General features: G+C 44.5%; 2 protein-coding genes across 2 annotated transcripts in view; one reads left to right on the forward strand and one right to left on the reverse strand.

Annotated features, from left to right (window-relative positions):
* Positions 1-2,259, forward strand: part of PMPCB (peptidase, mitochondrial processing subunit beta) — a 47,362-nt gene extending 45,103 nt beyond the window's left edge. The window contains exon 13 of the mRNA XM_068276226.1: positions 749-2,259. Within this exon, the coding sequence (XP_068132327.1) occupies positions 749-813 (65 nt within the window). The 3' untranslated portion in view covers positions 814-2,259. The remainder of the gene's footprint in view (positions 1-748) is intronic.
* Positions 2,260-2,263: 4 nt separating this feature from the next.
* Positions 2,264-19,400, reverse strand: part of DNAJC2 (DnaJ heat shock protein family (Hsp40) member C2) — a 44,716-nt gene continuing 27,579 nt past the window's right edge. Inside the window, exons 11-17 of the mRNA XM_068276225.1 lie at positions 18,855-18,943; positions 18,269-18,338; positions 15,869-16,053; positions 14,567-14,667; positions 7,702-7,812; positions 4,940-5,094; positions 2,264-2,391 (exon numbers count right to left, since the gene is read on the reverse strand). Of these exons, the coding sequence (XP_068132326.1) occupies positions 2,317-2,391; positions 4,940-5,094; positions 7,702-7,812; positions 14,567-14,667; positions 15,869-16,053; positions 18,269-18,338; positions 18,855-18,943 (786 nt within the window). The 3' untranslated portion in view covers positions 2,264-2,316. The remainder of the gene's footprint in view (positions 2,392-4,939; positions 5,095-7,701; positions 7,813-14,566; positions 14,668-15,868; positions 16,054-18,268; positions 18,339-18,854; positions 18,944-19,400) is intronic.

Raw genomic sequence — 19,400 nt, forward strand, 5'->3', positions numbered from 1 at the left:
GGGTCTTGGTAAGGATGGCGTGGGCACAGCGTAACTGTAGGGGGCTGTAAGAAGCCCCAGATAAAACTGCTTTCCCCCCCCCCCCCTTCCTCAGATTTCTTTTAACATCTGCAGTGCAAGGCAATTCTGGACCCTTTTGCCCTAGCATATGTGTAACCTGTAATCAGAAAACAGAGTAGACGGAGGAGGTATCAGAGCGGTATGCTCTTATACAGTTGCTAAGTTTATGCCTAGCCTGTGTTTCATTGTGGGAGGGGCCAGGGTTCTCATGTTACATAGGAGAAATAAGGGCTGCCATAAATGGCTGATCATGCTGCCCGGAAGTTCCCTTCAACACTGCCTTTCACGCATGCTCAGTGGAAACTTAAATATAATCCCCCTCCCCCCCCCCAAAAAAAAAATACCACACCTTACACTACCTAAATTTTCAGGGTAGGGCTGTGCCTCCAGATATGAAAGCTGTGTAGTAACTAAAGTGTACACCACCAGCCAATATAGCCCAAACCTTCACCTTCATTGCATCCTCAAAACTGACAGATTGCTAAGTGTATGGCCATACATTTCAGTTGTTTTGAGGTTGCAATGAAGGTAATGATTTGGGCTATATTGGCTGGTTTCCAGATTCCTTAACTGCACACTTTGGTTACTAAAAGAAAAAGTATGTATTGGCTGGTACAACATTATATTAGCATTTTTTTTGTAACTATGTTCCAATTAAATGTTTACTATGTGTTTCATTTCTCTCTAGGTCCTATTGGGCAACTTCCAGATTACAATCAAATTTGCAATGGCATGTATTGGCTCAGACAGTGACAAGAAACCCTCCAGTGACAGATGTTGTTTGAAATGACATGTGACTTATTCAGTACATCCTACTTTTAGGTTTCTAATATGAGCCTTATAGGACTCAGGAGCCTAAATATGCTGTAGTGCAACTGTACACAAGATTGTGTTTAAATAATGCAGGTGGTCTAGAACTTTGGTTTAGTTCTTAGTCAGTTTGTTGTATTTCTTTTCCAGAAGTGCAATTCTAATGCTGTGCATACACGGGTCGACCCGGCAATTCCCCGCTATTGTCTGCCTGCGGGGAATCGATCCGCGCGGTCATCGGACCTGTCTGATTATCAATCGAGCCATCAGCGGCTCGACTGATGAGGGAAAACGACCCGTGTATGCCCAGCATAATACTTTTAATCCTAGCTATGATCCAGACTTCCCAGTGGAGGTTAGAATGGTCACACTTCCTCCCACACATTGGTCTCCATTCACTAAGATCATGCTGGAGATAAGGCAAGAGATAACTTGCCACCACACAGTGAGAGAGTTATCTTAACGCCTCATTCCTTAAAGCAGATCCAAGATGAAAAACTAACTATAACAAGTAACTTGTCTATATATCTTATCTAAAGTTTAGTTTACACAGCTTTAATAAAAAGATTTGTTCCTGTGATACATTGACCGCAGCCATGTTGTTTGTAAATATTACACAGAGGCAGGCTTATCTGCAGCTTGAGCACTCAGCCTGTGAAAAAAAAAAAAACCAATCCACCCTCTGCCTAGTAATACCTCCACCTCCTCCTGCCCAGACTGAGCTCCCATGAGCCTTTGCTACTGCCAAGGCTCTCTGAAAACCTGTGGGCGTGGTTTATAGGGAATTAACAGTATTAAAACAAAGTATTTGGCTTGAGGAATGCTCTATAAACAATAGGAAAGGAACACAATTATGCAATGAGTAAAAGTTCATCTCTGATCCACTTTACCTCCTCTGTAGTTAAGTTACCTGCTCTAATTTTCACATGCAGTTAATTGTTTAACGGTAGACTTCTGGAGTTATTTTAAGGATTGAATAGTTAACTTTGACAGAAGAGTTAACTTTAGGTTTGCCTGAGGTAAAATGTTTCCTGAATACTACATGCCTCATCACCATGGTGATAACTATACAAACGTTATTAAAGACAGGATATAAGCTTAGTGAATTGAGGCCACTGTATAGATATCCCAGGTTATGCTGTGGTGGAAATAGATGCCATTGCCAGCACCACCCTCCTTCTCCTATAGACTGGAGTGTTGGAAGGAGGAAAGGCAGTGTAGCTTAACTCCAAAACTGAGGGGAACAAGCCAAATTACATCTGGAGGCTGATTGTTGAACAGTTTTATGGGAATAGGGACTAGTTTAAGTGTTCAGTATTGTGTTAAATATTGCACAATTGCATACATAATATATTAAAATAAACAAACTTCTGTATTAATCCAACCAAATACATGTGGTATTTGCTTCATTTTATTATAAAACATGACACACAAACATCACCAATCTTATTTCTTGGACTTTGTTGCATTCAATACTTGTTCTTGAGCAGCTTTTTTTGCTTTCACCATTTCTACAAGTTCCTGTGAAGAAATAAGAGCTTTGCATAAATTATGGAGTGTTCACGTTACTCAAAAGCTGCTTCTGTTCAAATAAGTAAAATATTCAGAAATCTACACACAAAGTAGTTACACTATTCAAATCATTCTCTTTAAGAATATACCATATGTAAAACCATGAACAGAAATGTTCCTAATAAGACTTCCCGATCTAGCGCTGACAGCCCCGAGCAATCATTAACAATAATACAGTGGCCTGCAAGCACTCTAGTGGCTTTCTGCTCGGGCTATGGATGGAAATGACAGAGCCCAATTGGGTCCTCTTTTCTACTGCGTATGGCAGCGGATCGCTGTCTTCCCACCCAGGGGGACAGCTGTGTCCCCAGTACATCGCTGCCATAGATCGCATCGCTGTACAGACTATAGATCTAACAGTCTCCTAGCGGCAATGGCCGCTGGGAGACTGATGGCTGAGCAGAGCTCCGTCCTCTAAGCGGAAATGCGTGTACAATTTCCAGAAAATCCTGCCCCAGCGATCAACATTAAGCGGTCCTGGTTCTACTGCCACAGTCACGCCCATCGGCATGACACTGTCGGCAAAAGGTTACAAGGAACCTTAACTGAGAGGGATATGGATGTTTCCCTTTTAAACAATACCAGCTGCTTGTCAGTCCTACTGATCTGTTTGGCTGCAGGAGTGGCTGAATCACACACCTGAAACAAGCATGCAGCTAATCCAATCTAACTTCAGTCAGAGCACCTGATATGCATGCTTGTTGAGGGGCTGTGGCTAAGTATTGTGGCTAAGAGACACAGCACAGCAGGAGAATCAGGCAACTGGTGGTATTTTAAAAGGAAAAATACGTATCCTCAGTTTAGATTCCCTTTAAAGAGACTCCGTAACAAAAATTGCATCCTCTTTTTTATCATTCTACAAGTTCCAAAAGCTATTCTAATGTGTTCTGGCTTACTGCAGCACTTTCTGCTATCACAGTCTCTGTAATAAATCAATGTATCTTTCCCCTGTCAGACTTGTCCGCCTGTGTCTGGAAGGCTGCCAAGTTCTTCAGTGTTGTGGTTCTGCTATGAACTCCCCCTTCCAGGCCCCTCTATGCACACTGCCTGTGTATTATTTAGATTAGGGCAGCTTCTCTCTTATCTTTTACAAGCTGGAAAAATTGTCCTCTGAGCTGGCTGGGCTTTCACATACTGAGGAAATTCAGACAAGGGCAAAGCTGTTTGCAGGAAGAAAAGAGCAGCCTGAAACTTAAGTGCATGAGAGATGCAGGGGGAAAGAAACACACAAATGATCTCGAGATTCAAAAGGAAGGCTGTATACAGCCTGCTTGTGTATGGATGTATTTTCTATGTGTGGCCATACTGTACTTCAACCTACTTCCTGTTTTGGTGGCCATTTTGTTTGTTTATAAACAAACTTTTTAAAACTGTTTTTAACCACTTTTAATGCGGCGGGGAGCGGCGAAATTGTGACAGAGGGTAATAGGAGATGTCCCCTAACGCACTGGTATGTTTACTTTTGTGCGATTTTAACAATACAGATTCTCTTTAAACACAACTGACGTTTAATTTAACCACTTGAGGACCCACCCTTTACCCCCCCTTAAGGACCAGCACTGTTTGTTTGGATCTGTGCTGGGTGGGCTCTGCAGCCCCCAGCACAGATCCGCGGCCACACAGAGCGATCAGATCGCCCCCCTTTTTTTTCCCCCTATGGGGATGATGTGCAGGGGGGGTCTGATCGCTTTTACCTGCAGGCATGTTGCGGGGGGGGGGGGGGGGGGCACCTCAAAGCCCCCCTCCGCGGCGACATTCTCCCCCCTCCCTCTCCTACCTGCTCCCCCGGGAGATCTGGGCTGCACAGGACGCTATCCGTCCTGTGCAGCCAGTGACAGGACGTCACATGGCGGCGATCCCCGGCTGCTGATTGGCCGGGGATCGCCGATCTGCCTTACGGCGCTGCTGCGCAGCAGCGCCGTACAAATGTAAACAAAGCGGATTATTTCCGCTTGTTTACATTTAGCCTGCGAGCCGCCATCGGCGGCCCGCAGGCTATTCGCGGAGCCCCCCGCCGTGAATTGACAGGAAGCAGCCGCTCACACGAGCGGCTGCTCCCTGATTAATCAGCCTGCAGCTGGCGACGCAGTACTGCGTCGCTGGTCCTGCAGCTGCCACTTTGCCGACGCACGGTATAAGCGTGCGGTCGGCAAGTGGTTAAAGTGATACCCTAGTTGTGTGTGGGTCTAGTGACTGAATATGTATGCTATTGAATAAAGCATTTTCTATGAAACAAATCTCTGGAAAATATTTTCATATGTGTGATGTATCAACAATCTTCTGTCAAGTTCACCTATATGACTAGATTACAGGGAGGCGAGGTGAATTCTAAGCCAAATTGATCATAAGTAATTTATGCATGATGTCTGAAGAAAAGGTCATCAGGATTTGAATCTAGAGGTTTCTGGACACCAATTGCAATGATTACATGTTACATATCCACCTGGCCCCAATGAAAGCTGTTCTGAGCCTTACTGTGACTGGTGATGAACATTACCTTGTATCTTTTAATACAGTCCTTCTTGGACCTGCCAGGGACAGCTTCAGCAATCTTTTCCCACCGTTCAGGAGTATTCACAGGATAGGTCTTTAGAGCTTGCTCTAGAAGTTTTTGCTCTTCTGTTGTCCAGGGAACAGAATCTGCACCAGGTACTTTAGAGAAAGCATCATAAAATATATAGCATGATTCAAATGTAATACAGTTCTCTACTCTGCTATAGTAGGGTTATGTTCACTTGTATGCAAACAGACGTACAATAGAGCCAAATTATATTTTAAAATTGAGAAACATTAAGCTTTCATCAATGACATGTATTTTTTTTCTTTTTTGGGAGGAAATATTTTATCTCAAACTGCATTTCCTTTACTCTTAGTTCCTCGCAGGGAACCAAAGCAGTCAAACGACAAACCGCAATGAAGTAAAGGAAACATCTGATATGTAACATGTGCAAACATTAAGCCCCAGCCCCTCCCTCTCGGAATATGGCAGCGATTGCTGCAAAGCAAGGTAGTCAAAACTTTAATATCCGATTATACCTTGTGTGACTTGGAGTCATCTAGTTCAGCGTTTCAACATTTTATTGGCATGTACCCCTTTTAAAACCCTGTACTCACCAAGTACCCCTAGCATAGTAAACATTATCACAAGTACCCCATGACAATTGTATTGCAGTACATGATAATTGGTTCTAAACAATTTCCAAGTATTTACTATTTGTAAGGCTTGGTGATATAATTAGGAGTCAGCGTGTATGCCCAGGCTATAGGTCTTGCTCGACACCTAGCTATCCCTGCCTGGCACACGCCCTTCGCCTATCAGCATGTGTGACCTGTGAGTCACCGGCAGGGCCCACAGCGTGGAACAAGCGCCGAGGCCCAAAAGTGACAGATTCCGCCCGGGTCTCGGCGGTGCTCACAGGTCCTTTGGTGGTGTTTAAATAAGATTTATCATTTTCTAAAACTCTAAATTTGTTATTCGTGGTTAAGTAGATCAAGCCCGAGTACCCCCTGGAACCATCAGAAGTACCCCCTGGGGTACGCGTACCCCACGTTCTACACGTTGAGAACCTAGGATCTAGTTAACCCACACAGATAATGGATGGTACCCACCCTTTTGTGTAGTCAATGATTTGAAAGAGGCACACATTACTGTAAAGTCGATCGGTGCATAGCCAGGATGCAAAGCAACATCAGTTATAGTACAAAATAGTCCATGGTTGGCTAGCACACCAAAAGTCATTTTCAGGAGTATTTACATACTGAACAAAGTGAATCCAGCACAGGAGACTTGGGCGCACAGGGAGTAACTTTGGCGCTGAAGTTACTTTTAAAATAATAATTCGGTTTCCAGCAATTGCTGGAAGCCAAATTATTTCATTCCCCACCATCCATGGTGGCCTGGAGGGGGAATAGTATTTAACACGGCTGGGACTTGTGCAGCAGCATCACCATCAGCCATATACCGGCTGTATCCTGCGCCCAAGTCTCCAGCACCAATTCCTCACTTACGTACGTATGTCTGTACTTTGTGATAAAGGGGACCCTCTGTAGCCCCAAAACAATTGTCAAATTCTGTGTTGACACATGCATTAAGGAATACATACTCCTGCAAATTAGTTTTGGTGTGCTAGCTAGCCAACCCTGGACTATTTTCCCTTTTGGGGACTAAGTTCTATAGGTTGACCATAGAAATCCATTCTTACCCCTTATTGAGTTACCTGAGCCAGATCTATGCCTTAGCCCAGGGGTGCCCACACTTTTTCAGTTCGCGAGCTACTTTGAAATTTGCAGCGATCAAGAGATCTACCAGTACAGGTAGCTAAGTATAGGTGCCCAATAAGTACAGTAATCTCCTTCAGTTCCAGCTTTGGTGTCTGCCACCCCGGTCTCCCCTCCTTCTACACAGAGGGTGGACAAGACAACAGCCGTTCCAACGATGTGGCTGCGTCCCATCAGATTCTGCTGCCGCTCACGGCCAATCAAGGAAGGGATGGGGAGATGTGTGGCCAAACGGAGAGGCCCTCTCCTTTAGCCGTGCATCTCCCCACCCTATCTCCTCCCCGATTAGCCGCAAGCAGCGGCAGCAGAATCTGATGGCACACGATCTACAACAGCCAGCTGCCAAATCTGATAGGACATGGCCATGATCTACCTGTAGATCGCGATCGACCTATAGGGCAGCCCTGCTCTAGCCTATCAAGAGTGCCCCCTATCTATTCCAACCAGTACCATTTGGTCAGCATGAAGGGGCCCATTAGGGCATTAGTTTCCATAGAAGAGAAAGTCCCTAATATGTACTTTTTCCAAGTTTTGAAAATGAGATGTACTTAATCAACAGCCAGTTTTGTAGAAAAGAAAGTTCCGCTACACCAGTGGCTGGGTGCAAAAGGTTTCTCCGTTTATTTTTTCATCAATCAGTGAGTACAAAAGTTAAAAAAGCTCACGCGTATCGGAGCTCATGGCTCCTTAATCATAGCTTGCTTAAGGAGCCATGAGCTCCGATACGCGTGAGCTTTTTTAACTTTTGTACTCACTGATTGATGAAAAAATAAACTGAGAAACCTTTTGCACCCAGCCACTGGTGTAGCGGAACTTTCTTTTCTACTGGACATTTCGAGCTTTCTGGTTCCTCGCTCCCTTTGGTCTAAATGTGTGTGGATGTTGCGGGTCCTTTTCCCCTTTTGATCAACAGCCAGTTTTGTTTAAAAATATTAGGCATTACTAGTATGAATACATTTTGCTATGCTCTGAAATGATTACCTTCAAAACGCTCTGAAGGCATGGCATTATCCACAGTCGGAGGTACAACCTTGTGCTCTTTCTTGAATTTATCAAAAGCTTTTTTGTTAACGTCATCCTTTTGCTGAGGATCTGTATAAAAAAAAAATTGAAATAAATGCCTTAATTAAAACACTTAAATGGAAATAAACATCAACTTAACCACTTGAGGACCACAGTCTTTCTACCCCTTAAAGGGAACCAGAGAGGATGCAATATACATACCTGGGGCTTCCTCCAGCCCCATACGCACGGATCGCTCCCACGCCGCACTCCTCCGCTGCCTGGATCAGCCGCCACCGGGTCCCGTCATTGCCGCGAGTCGGCCGGCGGACGCGGCCAATTCTCCGCATCACAGGGTGCTCTCCCCATACAGATACGCATGTGGCTGTTAACTGCGCAGGCGCATGCGTACATGTATGGAGGGAGCTCCTGTGATGCGGACAATTGGCCGCGTCCGCCGGAAGTGACGGGCCCGGTACCGGCGGATCCAGGAAGCTGAGGACGGCGGCGTGGGAGCGATTCAGGCTTATGGGGCTGGAAGAAGCCCCAGGTATGTATAAAATCTTTTTCTTTTTTCACCCCCCGTTCCTCTCTGGTTCCCTTTAAGGACCAGGCACTTTTTTTCCATTCAGACCACTGCAGCTTTCACGGTTTATTGCTCGCTCATACAACCTACCACCTAAATGAATTTTGGCTCCTTGTCACTAATAAAGCTTTCTTTTGGTGCTATTTGATTGCTCCTGCGATTTTTACTTATTATATTCATCAAAAAAGACATGAATTTTGGCAAAAAATGATTTTTTTTAACTTTCTGTGCTGACATTTTTCAAATAAAGTAAAATTTCTGTATACATGCAGCGCGAAAAATGTGGACAAACATGTTTTTGATTAAAAAAAAACCCATTTAGTGTATATTTATTGGTTTGGGTAAAAGTTATAGCGTTTACAAACTATGGTGCAAAAAGTGAATTTTCCCATTTTCAAGCATCTATGACTTTTCTGACCCCCTGTCATGTTTCATGAGGGGCTAGAATTCCAGGATAGTATAAATACCCCCCAAATGACCCCATTTTGGAAAGAAGACATCCCAAAGTATTCACTGAGAGGCATAGTGAGTTCATAGAAGATATTATTTTTTGTCACAAGTAAGCGGAAAATGACACTTTGTGACAAAAAAAAAAAGTTTCCATTTCTGCTAACTTGCGACAAAAAAAAAATGAAATCTGCCACGGACTCACCATGCCCCTCTCTGAATACCTTGAAGTGTCTACTTTCCAAAATGGGGTCATTTGTGGGATGTGTTCACTGTCCTGGCATTTTGGGGGGTGCTAAATTGTAAGCACCCCTGTAAAGCCTAAAGGTGCTCATTGGACTTTGGACCCCTTAGCGCAGTTAGGGTGCAAAAAAGTGCCACACATGTGGTATTGCCATACTCAGTAGAAGTACTATAATGTGTTTTGGGGTGTATTTTTACACATACCCATGCTGGGTGGGAGAAATAACTCTGTAAATGGACAATTGTGTGTAAAAAAAATCAAAAGATTGTCATTTACAGAAGTATTTCTCCCACCCAGCATGGGTATGTGTAAAAATACACCCCAAAACACATTATACTACTTCTCCTGAGTACGGCAATACCACATGTGTGGCACTTTTTTGCACCCTAACTGCGCTAAAGGGCCCAAAGTCCAATGAGTACCTTTAGGATTTCACAGGTCATTTTTGTTTCAAGACTACTCCTCACGGTTTAGGGCCCCTAAAATGCCAGGGCAGTATAGGAACCCCACTAATGACCCCATTTTACAAAGAAGACACCCCAAGGTATTCCGTTAGGAGTATGGTGAGTTCATAGAAGATTTTATTTTTTGCCACAAGTTAGCGGAAATTGATTTGAATTGTTTTTCTTCACAAAGTGTCATATTCCGCTAACTTGTGACAAAAAATAAAATCTTTATGACCTCGCCATACACCTAATGGAATACCTTTGGGTGTCTCCTTTCTAGAATGGGGTCATTTGTGGGGTTCCTATACTGCCCTGGCATTTTAGGGGCCCTAAACCGTGAGGTGTAGTCTTGAAACCAAATGTCGCAAAATGACCTGTGAAATCCTAAAGGTACTCATTGGACTTTGGGCCCCTTAGCGCACTTAAGGTGTAAAAAAGTGCCACACATGTGGTACCGCCGTACTCAGGAGAAGAAGTATAATGTGTTTTGGGGTGTATTTTTACACATACCCATGCTGGGTGGTAGAAATATCTCTGTACATGACAATTGTTTGATTTTTTTTTACACACAATTGTCCATTTACAGAGAGATTTCTCCCACCCAGCATGGGTATGTGTAAAAATACACCCCAAAACACATTATACTACTTCTCCTGAGTACGGCGATACCACATGTGTGGCACTTTTTTTGCAGCCTAGGTGCGCTAAGGGGCCCAACATCCTATTCACAGGTCATTTTGAGGCATTTGTTTTCTAGACTACTCCTCACGGTTTAGGGCCCCTAAAATGCCAGGGCAGTATAGGAACCCCACAAGTGACCCCATTTTAGAAAGAAGACACCCCAAGGTATTCCATTAGGTGTATGGCGAGGTCATAGAAGATTTTACTTTTAGTCACAAGTTAGTGAAAAATGACACTTTGTGAAAAAAACCCAATAAAAATCAATTCCCGCTAACTTTTGACAAAAAATAAAATCTTCTATGAACTCGTCATACACCTAACAGAATACCTTGGGGTGTCTTTTTTCTAAAATGGGGTCACTTGTGGGGTTCCTATACCGCCCTGGCATTTTACGGGCCCAAAACCGTGAGGAGTCTGGAAACCAAATGTCTCAAAATGACTGTTCAGGGGTATAAGCATCTGCAAATTTTGATGACAGGTGGTCTATGAGGGGCCGAATTTTGTGGAACCGGTCATAAGCAGGGTGGCCTTTTAGATGACAGGTTGTATTGGGCCTGATCTGATGGATAGGAGTGCTAGGGGGGTGACAGGAGGTGATTGATAGGTGTCTCAGGGGGTGATTAGAGGGGAAAATAGATGCACTCAATGCACTGGGGAGGTGATCGGAAGGGGGTCCGAGGGGGATCTGAGGGTTTGGCCGAGTGATCAGGAGCCCACACGGGGCAAATTAGGGCCTGATCTGATGGGTAGGTGTGCTAGGGGGTGACAGGTAGTGACAGGAGGTGATTGATGGGTGTCTCAAGGTGTGATTAGTGGGGGGAATAGATGCAAGTAATGCAATGGCGAGGTGATCAGGGCTGGGGTCTGAGGGTGTGGGAGGGTGATTGGGTGCCCTAGGGGCAGATGGGGGTCTAATCTGATGGGTAGCAGTGACAGGGGGTGATTGATGGGTAATTAGTGGGTGTTTAGAGGAGAGAACAGATGCAATGCACTTGGGAGGTGATCTGACTGCGGGTCTGCAGGCGATCGGATGGTGTGGGTGGGTGATCAGATTGCCCGCAAGGGGCAGGTTAGGGACTGATTGATGGGTGGCAGTGACAGGGGGTGATTGATGGGTGGCAATGACAGGGGCTGATTGATGGGTGGCAGTGACAGGGGGTGATTGATGGGTGATAGGTGATTGGCAGGTGATTGGCAGGTGATCAGTGGGTTATTACAGGGAAGAACAGATGTAATTAATGCACTGGTGAATTGATAAGGGGGGGTCAGAGGGCAATCTGAGCGTGTTGGCGGGTGATTGGGTGCCCGCAAGGGGCAGATTGGGGTCTGATCTGATAGGTAAAAGTGACAGGTGGTGATAGGGGGTGATTGATGGGTAATTAGTGGGTGTTTAGAGGAGAGAATAGATGTAAACAATGGATTTGGGAGGTGATCTGATGTCGGATCTGCGGGCGATCTATTGGTGTGGGTGGGTGATCAGATTGCCCGCAAGGGGCAGGTTAGGGGCTGATTGTTGGGTGGCAGTGACAGGGGGTGATTGATGGGTGATTGACAGGTTATCAGGGGGGATAGATGCATACAGTACACAGGGGGGGGGGGGGGTCTGGGGGGGTCCTGGGGAGAATCTGAGGGGTGGGGGGGGGTTGATCAGGAGGGGGCAGGGGGGGGGGATAAAAAAAAAATTAGCGTTGACAGATAGTGACAGGGAGTGATTGATGGGTTATTAGGGGGGTGATTGGGTGCAAACAGGGGTCTGGGGGGTGGGCAGGGGGGGGTCTGAGGGGTGCTGTGGGCGATCAGTGGGCGGGGGGGGGGCAGATCAGTGTGTTTGGGTGCAGACTAGGGTGGCTGCAGCCTGCCCTGGTGGTCCCTCGGACACTGGGACCACCAGGGCAGGAGGCAGCCTGTATAATACACTTTGTATACATTACAAAGTGTATTATACACTTTGTAGCGGCGATCGCGGGGTTAACATCCCGCCGGCGCTTCCGTATGGCCGGCGGGTGGGCGGAGCCAGTTGCCGGGGGAAGCGCGCGTCATCAATGACGCGATCGCTCCCCCGGCATAGGAAAAGGACGCAACGCCCTAAGGCGTATTGCGGTCCTTAAGGCATCCACTTTGCCGCCGCCCATGGGCTGTGGGCGGTCGGCAAGTGGTTAAAGGGTGTGGGGGGTGTGTGTGTGTGTGTGTGTGTGTGTGTGTGTGTGTGTGTGTGTGTGTGTGTGTGTGTGTGTGTGTGTGTGTGTGTGTGTGTGTGTGTGTGTGTGTGTGTGTGTGTGTGTGTGTGTGTGTGTGTGTGTGTGTGTGTGTGTGTGTGTGTGTGTGTGTGTGTGTGTGTGTGTGTGTGTGTGTGTGTGTGTGTGTGTTAGTCAGGGGAAAATGAGTTGAAGTTACCCACGGCTTCTAATGGTCCCCTGCAGGTATCTTGTGCCCGCGCAGCCACTCACCGATGCTCCAGCCTCGTCTCCAGTTCACTTCTGGAATTTCAGACTTTAAAGTCTGAAAACCACTGTGCCTGCTTTGCCGTGTCCTCGCTTCCCCTGATGTCACCAGGAGCACACGGCGCAGGCACAGACAATACTGGGCCTGCACAGTACGCTCCTGGTGCCATCAGCGGGAGTGAGGACACGGCAATGCAGGTGCAGTGGTTTTCAGACTTTAAAGTCTGAAATTACAGAAGTGAACCAGAGGCGGGGCCAGAGCATTGGGGAGTGGCTGCACGGGCACAGGATGTCTGTGGGGGACCATTTGAAGCCCCGGGTAACTTCAACTCATTTTCCCTTGACCCCCTACAGTGTCCTTTTAAGCATTATTACTGTTAGTAGTCTACAATCCCCAAGGTGCCTGTATTTTACAGTACCATTTCTCTCATGCTGTTTACCCTCCAGCAGTAAGTCCCACTCACACCCTTTGCCATCTCTGGAAGGCTCATTAGGAGCATATTCATGCAGGAAGAGGAGCATGGCCTGGTTCTTCCAGAGGGTCTTGGCGAGGAGGACACAGGAAGCCTACAGGATCCAGAGGCTTCCCTCTTTTAGGCAAGCATGTTTTCGTTTTTTTTAACCCCAGGCTTGCCTTGGTTTCACTTTGAGGGGGAGAATCTAGCATTCTGGATCTCTCAGTAACACTTTGGGGCAGCTGAACACATGAATTTATAAAGGGACAACATATTCCATGGCGCTGTACAAACCAAACAAATATGGGGTACAAAATAAAACAGACCATGGTATACACCAATATGCAAAATACAAAAACAAACTGGCATTTAAACACCATAGCACTATTTGATACTGCAAATTAAAATACACAGTGCTTCCTGGTTTGCTGAGAAACTTTACCTTTGCTTTAAAGGGAAACTGAACTGAAGAGTGATATGAAGGCCAACATTTATGTCCTTTTAAATAATGCAAACTGCTTGCCTGTCCTGCTAATCCTCTGTCTCTTATTTTTTAGCCATGTACCCTGAATCAGCATACAGATCAGGTGTTTCTGACTGAAGTCTGAATGGATTATCCCCATGCTCGTTTTAGTTGTGCAGTGTTCTCTCCAGAATGTTTTTTTCCCCCCAACCGGGTGGGGGTGGCACAGGGTCCATCGCTTCCATAGGGGCAAACTGGGCAATTACCAAGGGCCCCAGGCTGGCTGATGGGCCTCCAAGTCTCCTTGGCATCTCTAGAAGTTGGCAGTAACGAACTAAACAAGTTTTGCTGCAAGTGATAGAATGCCTGCTGGATTAACAGCAAAGAAGAAATGTCACTCATTTCCTGCTGCAGGTTTAGGCATCGAAAGGTCATAAAGTAAGATAGAAAAGGATGGGTTCAAACCTCTGTTATGCAAATTCTCCTCACACCCAAAACAGAAAATGAGCAAGTCTCCTCATCTGGGATACATTTGAACAAGACGCAGACGGTAGTAACCAGTGCCCATTCTATCTAAATCTGACAGTTTTCACGTTAAACTGAACGTAATATTTATAGTTACTAAAGAAAATGGTGCAGTTTCTTATTCCTTGACAATTTGTCTAGACAAAGGCAAATATCTCAAATTGTCAGGCTATTCACAGGGATTCACAGTGGTCAGTTGCATAATGCACATTCTAATGAGTGTGAACTGCAATGGAGACTGAACATAGGCTTTAATACAAAGCATGAATGCAGTGAGTTAGAATAACACGATCAGTTACAACACTGTACTGTGCTGTGACCAGCCCCATAGAATTGTATGGGCAGTGAGCTGACAAGCACAATTATTCTGCAACACAACTGAGCACTGTGAACTAGCCCACAAATTATCTTTTTATCCCCAGAACCAAACAAACCTAAATAACCATAGTACAGAGTTTGTACTACATGGATGAACTTATACAGTGTGCGGTCTGAATTGTGCCTGCAATACACTGGTATAAAAAGCATAATACAAGGAACCCTATAACCACTTTACCTAATTTCTGTAGGGACTTTGCTTTGTTTATTACGTCTTTTGCCGTCCTTTTTATTCCCGAAACTGAATGCAAGTTCATATAATTAGCAATAACTTCCCATCTGTAGATGAAAAAAATGGATACATTAAGGAATTCAAATAAAGTGAATGTTTTCATTAAGCAGGATCAGGGTTGTGTATTTAACCTCCCTGGCGGTAATCCAGAGATACACTCGGGCTAGCCGGATGGGAGCTCTATGCAGAGTATAGCACGCAGCGGGAGCTTTTACTCACCTCCCGGGGATCCAGAGGTTGGTAGCCATTGTTCTTCCTGTCCTCGGAGGCTCTGAAACACCCTGGTGAGATTGCTGTCATTGATCTCTCCAAAGCGTTACAGCGCCACATGCAGGTAAAATTGCAGCGCTGGAGCCCAGGGAGGTGAGCGAGAGCAGGGGCTGCTGCAGAGACTTTGGCAGCATGATTATTTCCAGATTTTAGGGTCAAACATTTTAAAAAGACCCTAAAATCCAAAAATCATACCACCAGGGGGTGCTGGGTAAATTGGCTCTATTGTCTTAAAGCAAAGGTGGGTCATGAGCCATGCACACAGCACACATGCTAGACGGCTCTTGGCCAAGATGGCCGGTTTGGCTGCCCTGATTTTGCCTGAGGGATCAAGTCCCTACAATACGCTAGAACAGAACAGGGCAACATACTGTGTGTATGTACTGAAATCTAGTAAGGATTAGTAGTTTCACTGGCTAACTGGGCAAGTCAATTAACTTTTATAACTAAGAACCAACAGGAATACAGGTATGTCTGTACTGGAAGGGACAAGGTTGTGTTTTACAAGAAAACTAAAATTGACATATTAGTCAACACTAAGGCTTCATTGATTATTTTGACATGAAGTTTGGACTGGAGGTAAGTTGTGGTAAGTTTCTCTTCCACCATCTGCTCATATGTTTGTTACTGATGTACTTTACAGTGAATGTCAAGACAGCAATACATAAGAGGGGAGGTTGTGATTCTCTGTCTGGTTATAGCACATTAATAAATTGCTATAAAATCTTAGAAAACTCCCAATAAGTATGCATAATAACTAAAGGTTCTTTTTCTGCCATTTCCTAAAGCAGCAACACCATTTCTAACTAATCGATCTTTAAGCTGGAATGGAAGTTCTGGCTTGCAGTACATTACTATTAGCTTCAGATTGAAGTTAGCCTTTAAAAGAGAGTAGTGCACAGTTTATAAGTGTCGTAGAAACAGGTCCTATTAATACACAGTCTTATGTATTATCTTTACACAAGTGTTGGTACTCACCTTGCATTAGTCCCAGCAGGAAATAAGTTCACAGCTTTAATAAGTAGCTGCAAGTCATCCTCTGACCAGGACTTTCCGCTGCCCCCGCCTCCCGAACCAGACTGATCTGCACTCTTTGTGGACTGTCTCATCCGAGCCTCCTCCTGCTCCTTTTCTCTCTTAATCTGTGCATTGACCTCTGCAATCTAAGGAGCACAGACAACCACACAGGTCCCAATCACACCAAGAACAGATTAACTCACAACTGATGCAAGGAGCATGCACTGTACAATGAGACCCTGAACCTAAAAAAGGTTACTCAAAGAGTGTCAGAAATGGGCATTGGTAAGAATATGAATCCCTACTCCTAAACTGTTAGCACAGTGATATTTACTCCAGCACAGCTGTTTCATCTGCATATTTACATTCCTTGCCCCTTGAAAAAGAACAGGATTTTAGTGAAGGATTTTCTCAGCTACCAACAGTTATTAAAAGTTGTTTATTGAATTAAGGCTCTAATCAATAATGCAGCATACTTGAATTACTTATTCAGCTCCCTTTAAAAATCCTGGTATTTCCCTGCCATTGTTTACATTTAGCAATAACTCATCAGTAGTTGTACTCATCTATACTCAGTGTTTACTGAGCTGCTCATAATATTGGCACAGTGATGAGGAAAAAAAGGGGGGAGGGGGGTGGGGAACAGACTACAGCTAGTTTATGAGTTCAAGTACAGAATATCAGTTTATAATGTATATACTGCTGGCAACATCTCAAAATAAAAAAAAAAGGTGTAAATCAATTATATATCAAGTATATTGCCTTTTAATCAGGGCTCTATTTTAAGCACTCTGAAAGCACACCTGAACTAAGAGGCCGACATATATATTTCCTTTTAAACAATGAAAGTTGCCTGGCTGTCATCCTGCCCATAAACTCTGAACAAGCACACAGCTCAGATGTTTCTGACTGGATTAGCCGCATACTTGTTTCAGGTTTGTCATTCAGACACTACTGCAGCCTAAGAGATCAACAGGACTGCCAGGCAACTAGTATTGTTTAAACAGAAACAAATATGGCAAGATTTAGGGCCTCTGAAGAAGTAATACTTTCCATGAAACAGCTGTCAGGCTGGAACCTGTACCTCTCCCCACTGTCTTCTCACCGATGTCTGCTGCTTTTAGCGATTGAAGTTTAATAAAGCCTGGACTTTTATGCCCTTTGGTGCCCAATCTTCTTACATGCTACAATGCAAGTCTAAGCTTCCATTGGAAAATAAATCGTGCCATTTCCCATATCTCTGGTGCCTGCTAGATTTTCTCTGGTTGGGAAAGGTGCATTACTGTGGTTACCTTTACAGGGAGCTGATGTGAGCAGAGCTGCAACAAGACAACGTCAGTGTTCTAGCTAATTTGAAGGTCTTCATAAAGTAATGCAGAGAAAATAATTAGTGTGTAATGCAAACAATGTGAAATGCAAATGACGAGCAAACAGTAGATATGGGAAGGTCACATTTTACTAACAGATTACTAACAATACTACTACTATTAATTGGGAATGGAAATTCTGACTTCTAAAATTGCCCACTTGTGACTTGCTCTCTTTGGCCCTGACTTGGTTATCTTTTCTCCTGTGAGAAGACTCAACATAAAAGTTTATGGAATCCGAGCTTGAGGAATAAAAATACTGTTTGTATGTAAAACACTGAAGAACTTTTAGAAATTGTTACTGGACAGAATCATAATTTATTCTAACATGATACATGATAAAGGACACAAAGAATTAAACTACAGGGTGGGCATCTCAAGATACCGGTACTTGGAAAAAAAAAAAAAAAAAAAGAGCCCAGAGATCACAATTTCTCAAGAAAATAATAAAGAAAGCTTAGCCCAACTTCAGCATGGAAACAGATTTAAAAAACAGGTGCGAGGAGTAAAAAAAATAAATAAGATCTACTTACTTGGTGCTTCCTCCAGTCCATCTGTCCCTCGGCACAGCTCCTGTGTCCCAGGACCCCTCCGTTGCAGATGCCAACCTCACTAGGTCCACATCTTCTGTGCCTGTGCCATACACGTAGCCTGGAGCGTTCTGCGCAGGCGCTGTACTTTTGTGTCTAACGCTCCCAGCTACGTGAGCGCGAATGGCGCAGCTGCGCACTCACGCAGAATATGCCAACCTAGAAAGCTCAGCATCTGCAACAGAGGGGGATCCCTGCACAGCAGAGCTGCGACTAGGGACAGATAGGCTGCCGGGGCTGGAGGAAGCCCCAGGTAAGTACATCTTTTTTTTCTTTTTTTTTCCCCTTGCACCTGTCCTTTAGTCTGACATGTGTAGAGGTTATACAATGCTATCATGGTTTTGATGATGTACGGTGACTTTTATGAGAAAAGAACAGATAGATAAAGGTCTCAGTTACCATACCTGTTTTTCTACAGTGGATTTCCCTTCCTCTTTTGAACATCCAGAAAGACTTTCATTCAGAGACTGTAAACTGAAAAACAACATGTAAAGTGGAACAGTCACCAAAATCATGCTCCAAAAGAATCTGTAAAGCAGACAAAGCTTGCAAAATACATTATCATTATAGGGAAAGGAATCCCTTTTACTCCATGACCAGAAAAGTAAGAGGAACATAGAACAGCCAACGGTTGGAGAACGTGGAAAGACATACTGCAATGTTAAGTCTATGCACGTTCACAGTACGATGTTAGCTTTGCTGCTAACGTGTTGCATTATGGTAATGCACTGCTGCAGTGAGTTAGCGTTTAACGCACACGTTAACAGGTACAGGGAAGCACACCTTTAGTTGTCTGTATGCTTCACTGTATGCGACGTAATGTGCGGTAAGACCTTTTTAATCTGCTGCATTGTGCTCCTGTTACACAGGGAACATAATGCAATGTCCCACTGTGAACCTAGCCTTACTGTTTAGGATTTCAGTGACTAATGAATAATGGTACAGTAGGAACTAGAAGCAAAAAGCAAAAAAATATAATACATTCCGTACCTTGTTACTTCAAGACGATCACACAGTTTTTCAATTTCTTCCATCATTTTAACACTCTCTGCTTCATTATCAGAAAAGTAATTCCAATTCTGTAAAGTTAAATAAGTAGAACAATTTGAGAGCAGCCAGGTTTATCTCCATAAAGAAATTTTATAGTGCCCAAACTGTGGATATTTTATAACACGTAAAATTTTTTTCAGTTCTTCTTAAAGGAGCACAGAGACAAAAATTCATAATTTTCAAAACTACACTCACATATATACATATGATGTAGGTGTTAAATAATAATTATGTTTTAAATTGTAACTTAACCCACTTGGGGTTATGATTCTTTCCGGATTTAACTACCTAACGACCGCGTCACGCCAACGGGCGTGAGCGCGGCGGCAGCCAAGGGCCGCCTAACGCCAGCTGGCGTCAAGTCCTGGGGCCAGCTACTGCAGGAGATCGCGCGCACATCTCCTGCTTGAGGGGCGGAGCTCCACCCCGCCTTCAGTTTCCGAGCGGCGCTGCTCAGAAGACAGTTAGCCGGTGAAACCGCTGTCT

The sequence above is a fragment of the Hyperolius riggenbachi genome, chromosome 3, assembly GCF_040937935.1.
Source record: "Hyperolius riggenbachi isolate aHypRig1 chromosome 3, aHypRig1.pri, whole genome shotgun sequence".
NCBI classification, from domain to species: domain Eukaryota; kingdom Metazoa; phylum Chordata; class Amphibia; order Anura; family Hyperoliidae; genus Hyperolius; species Hyperolius riggenbachi.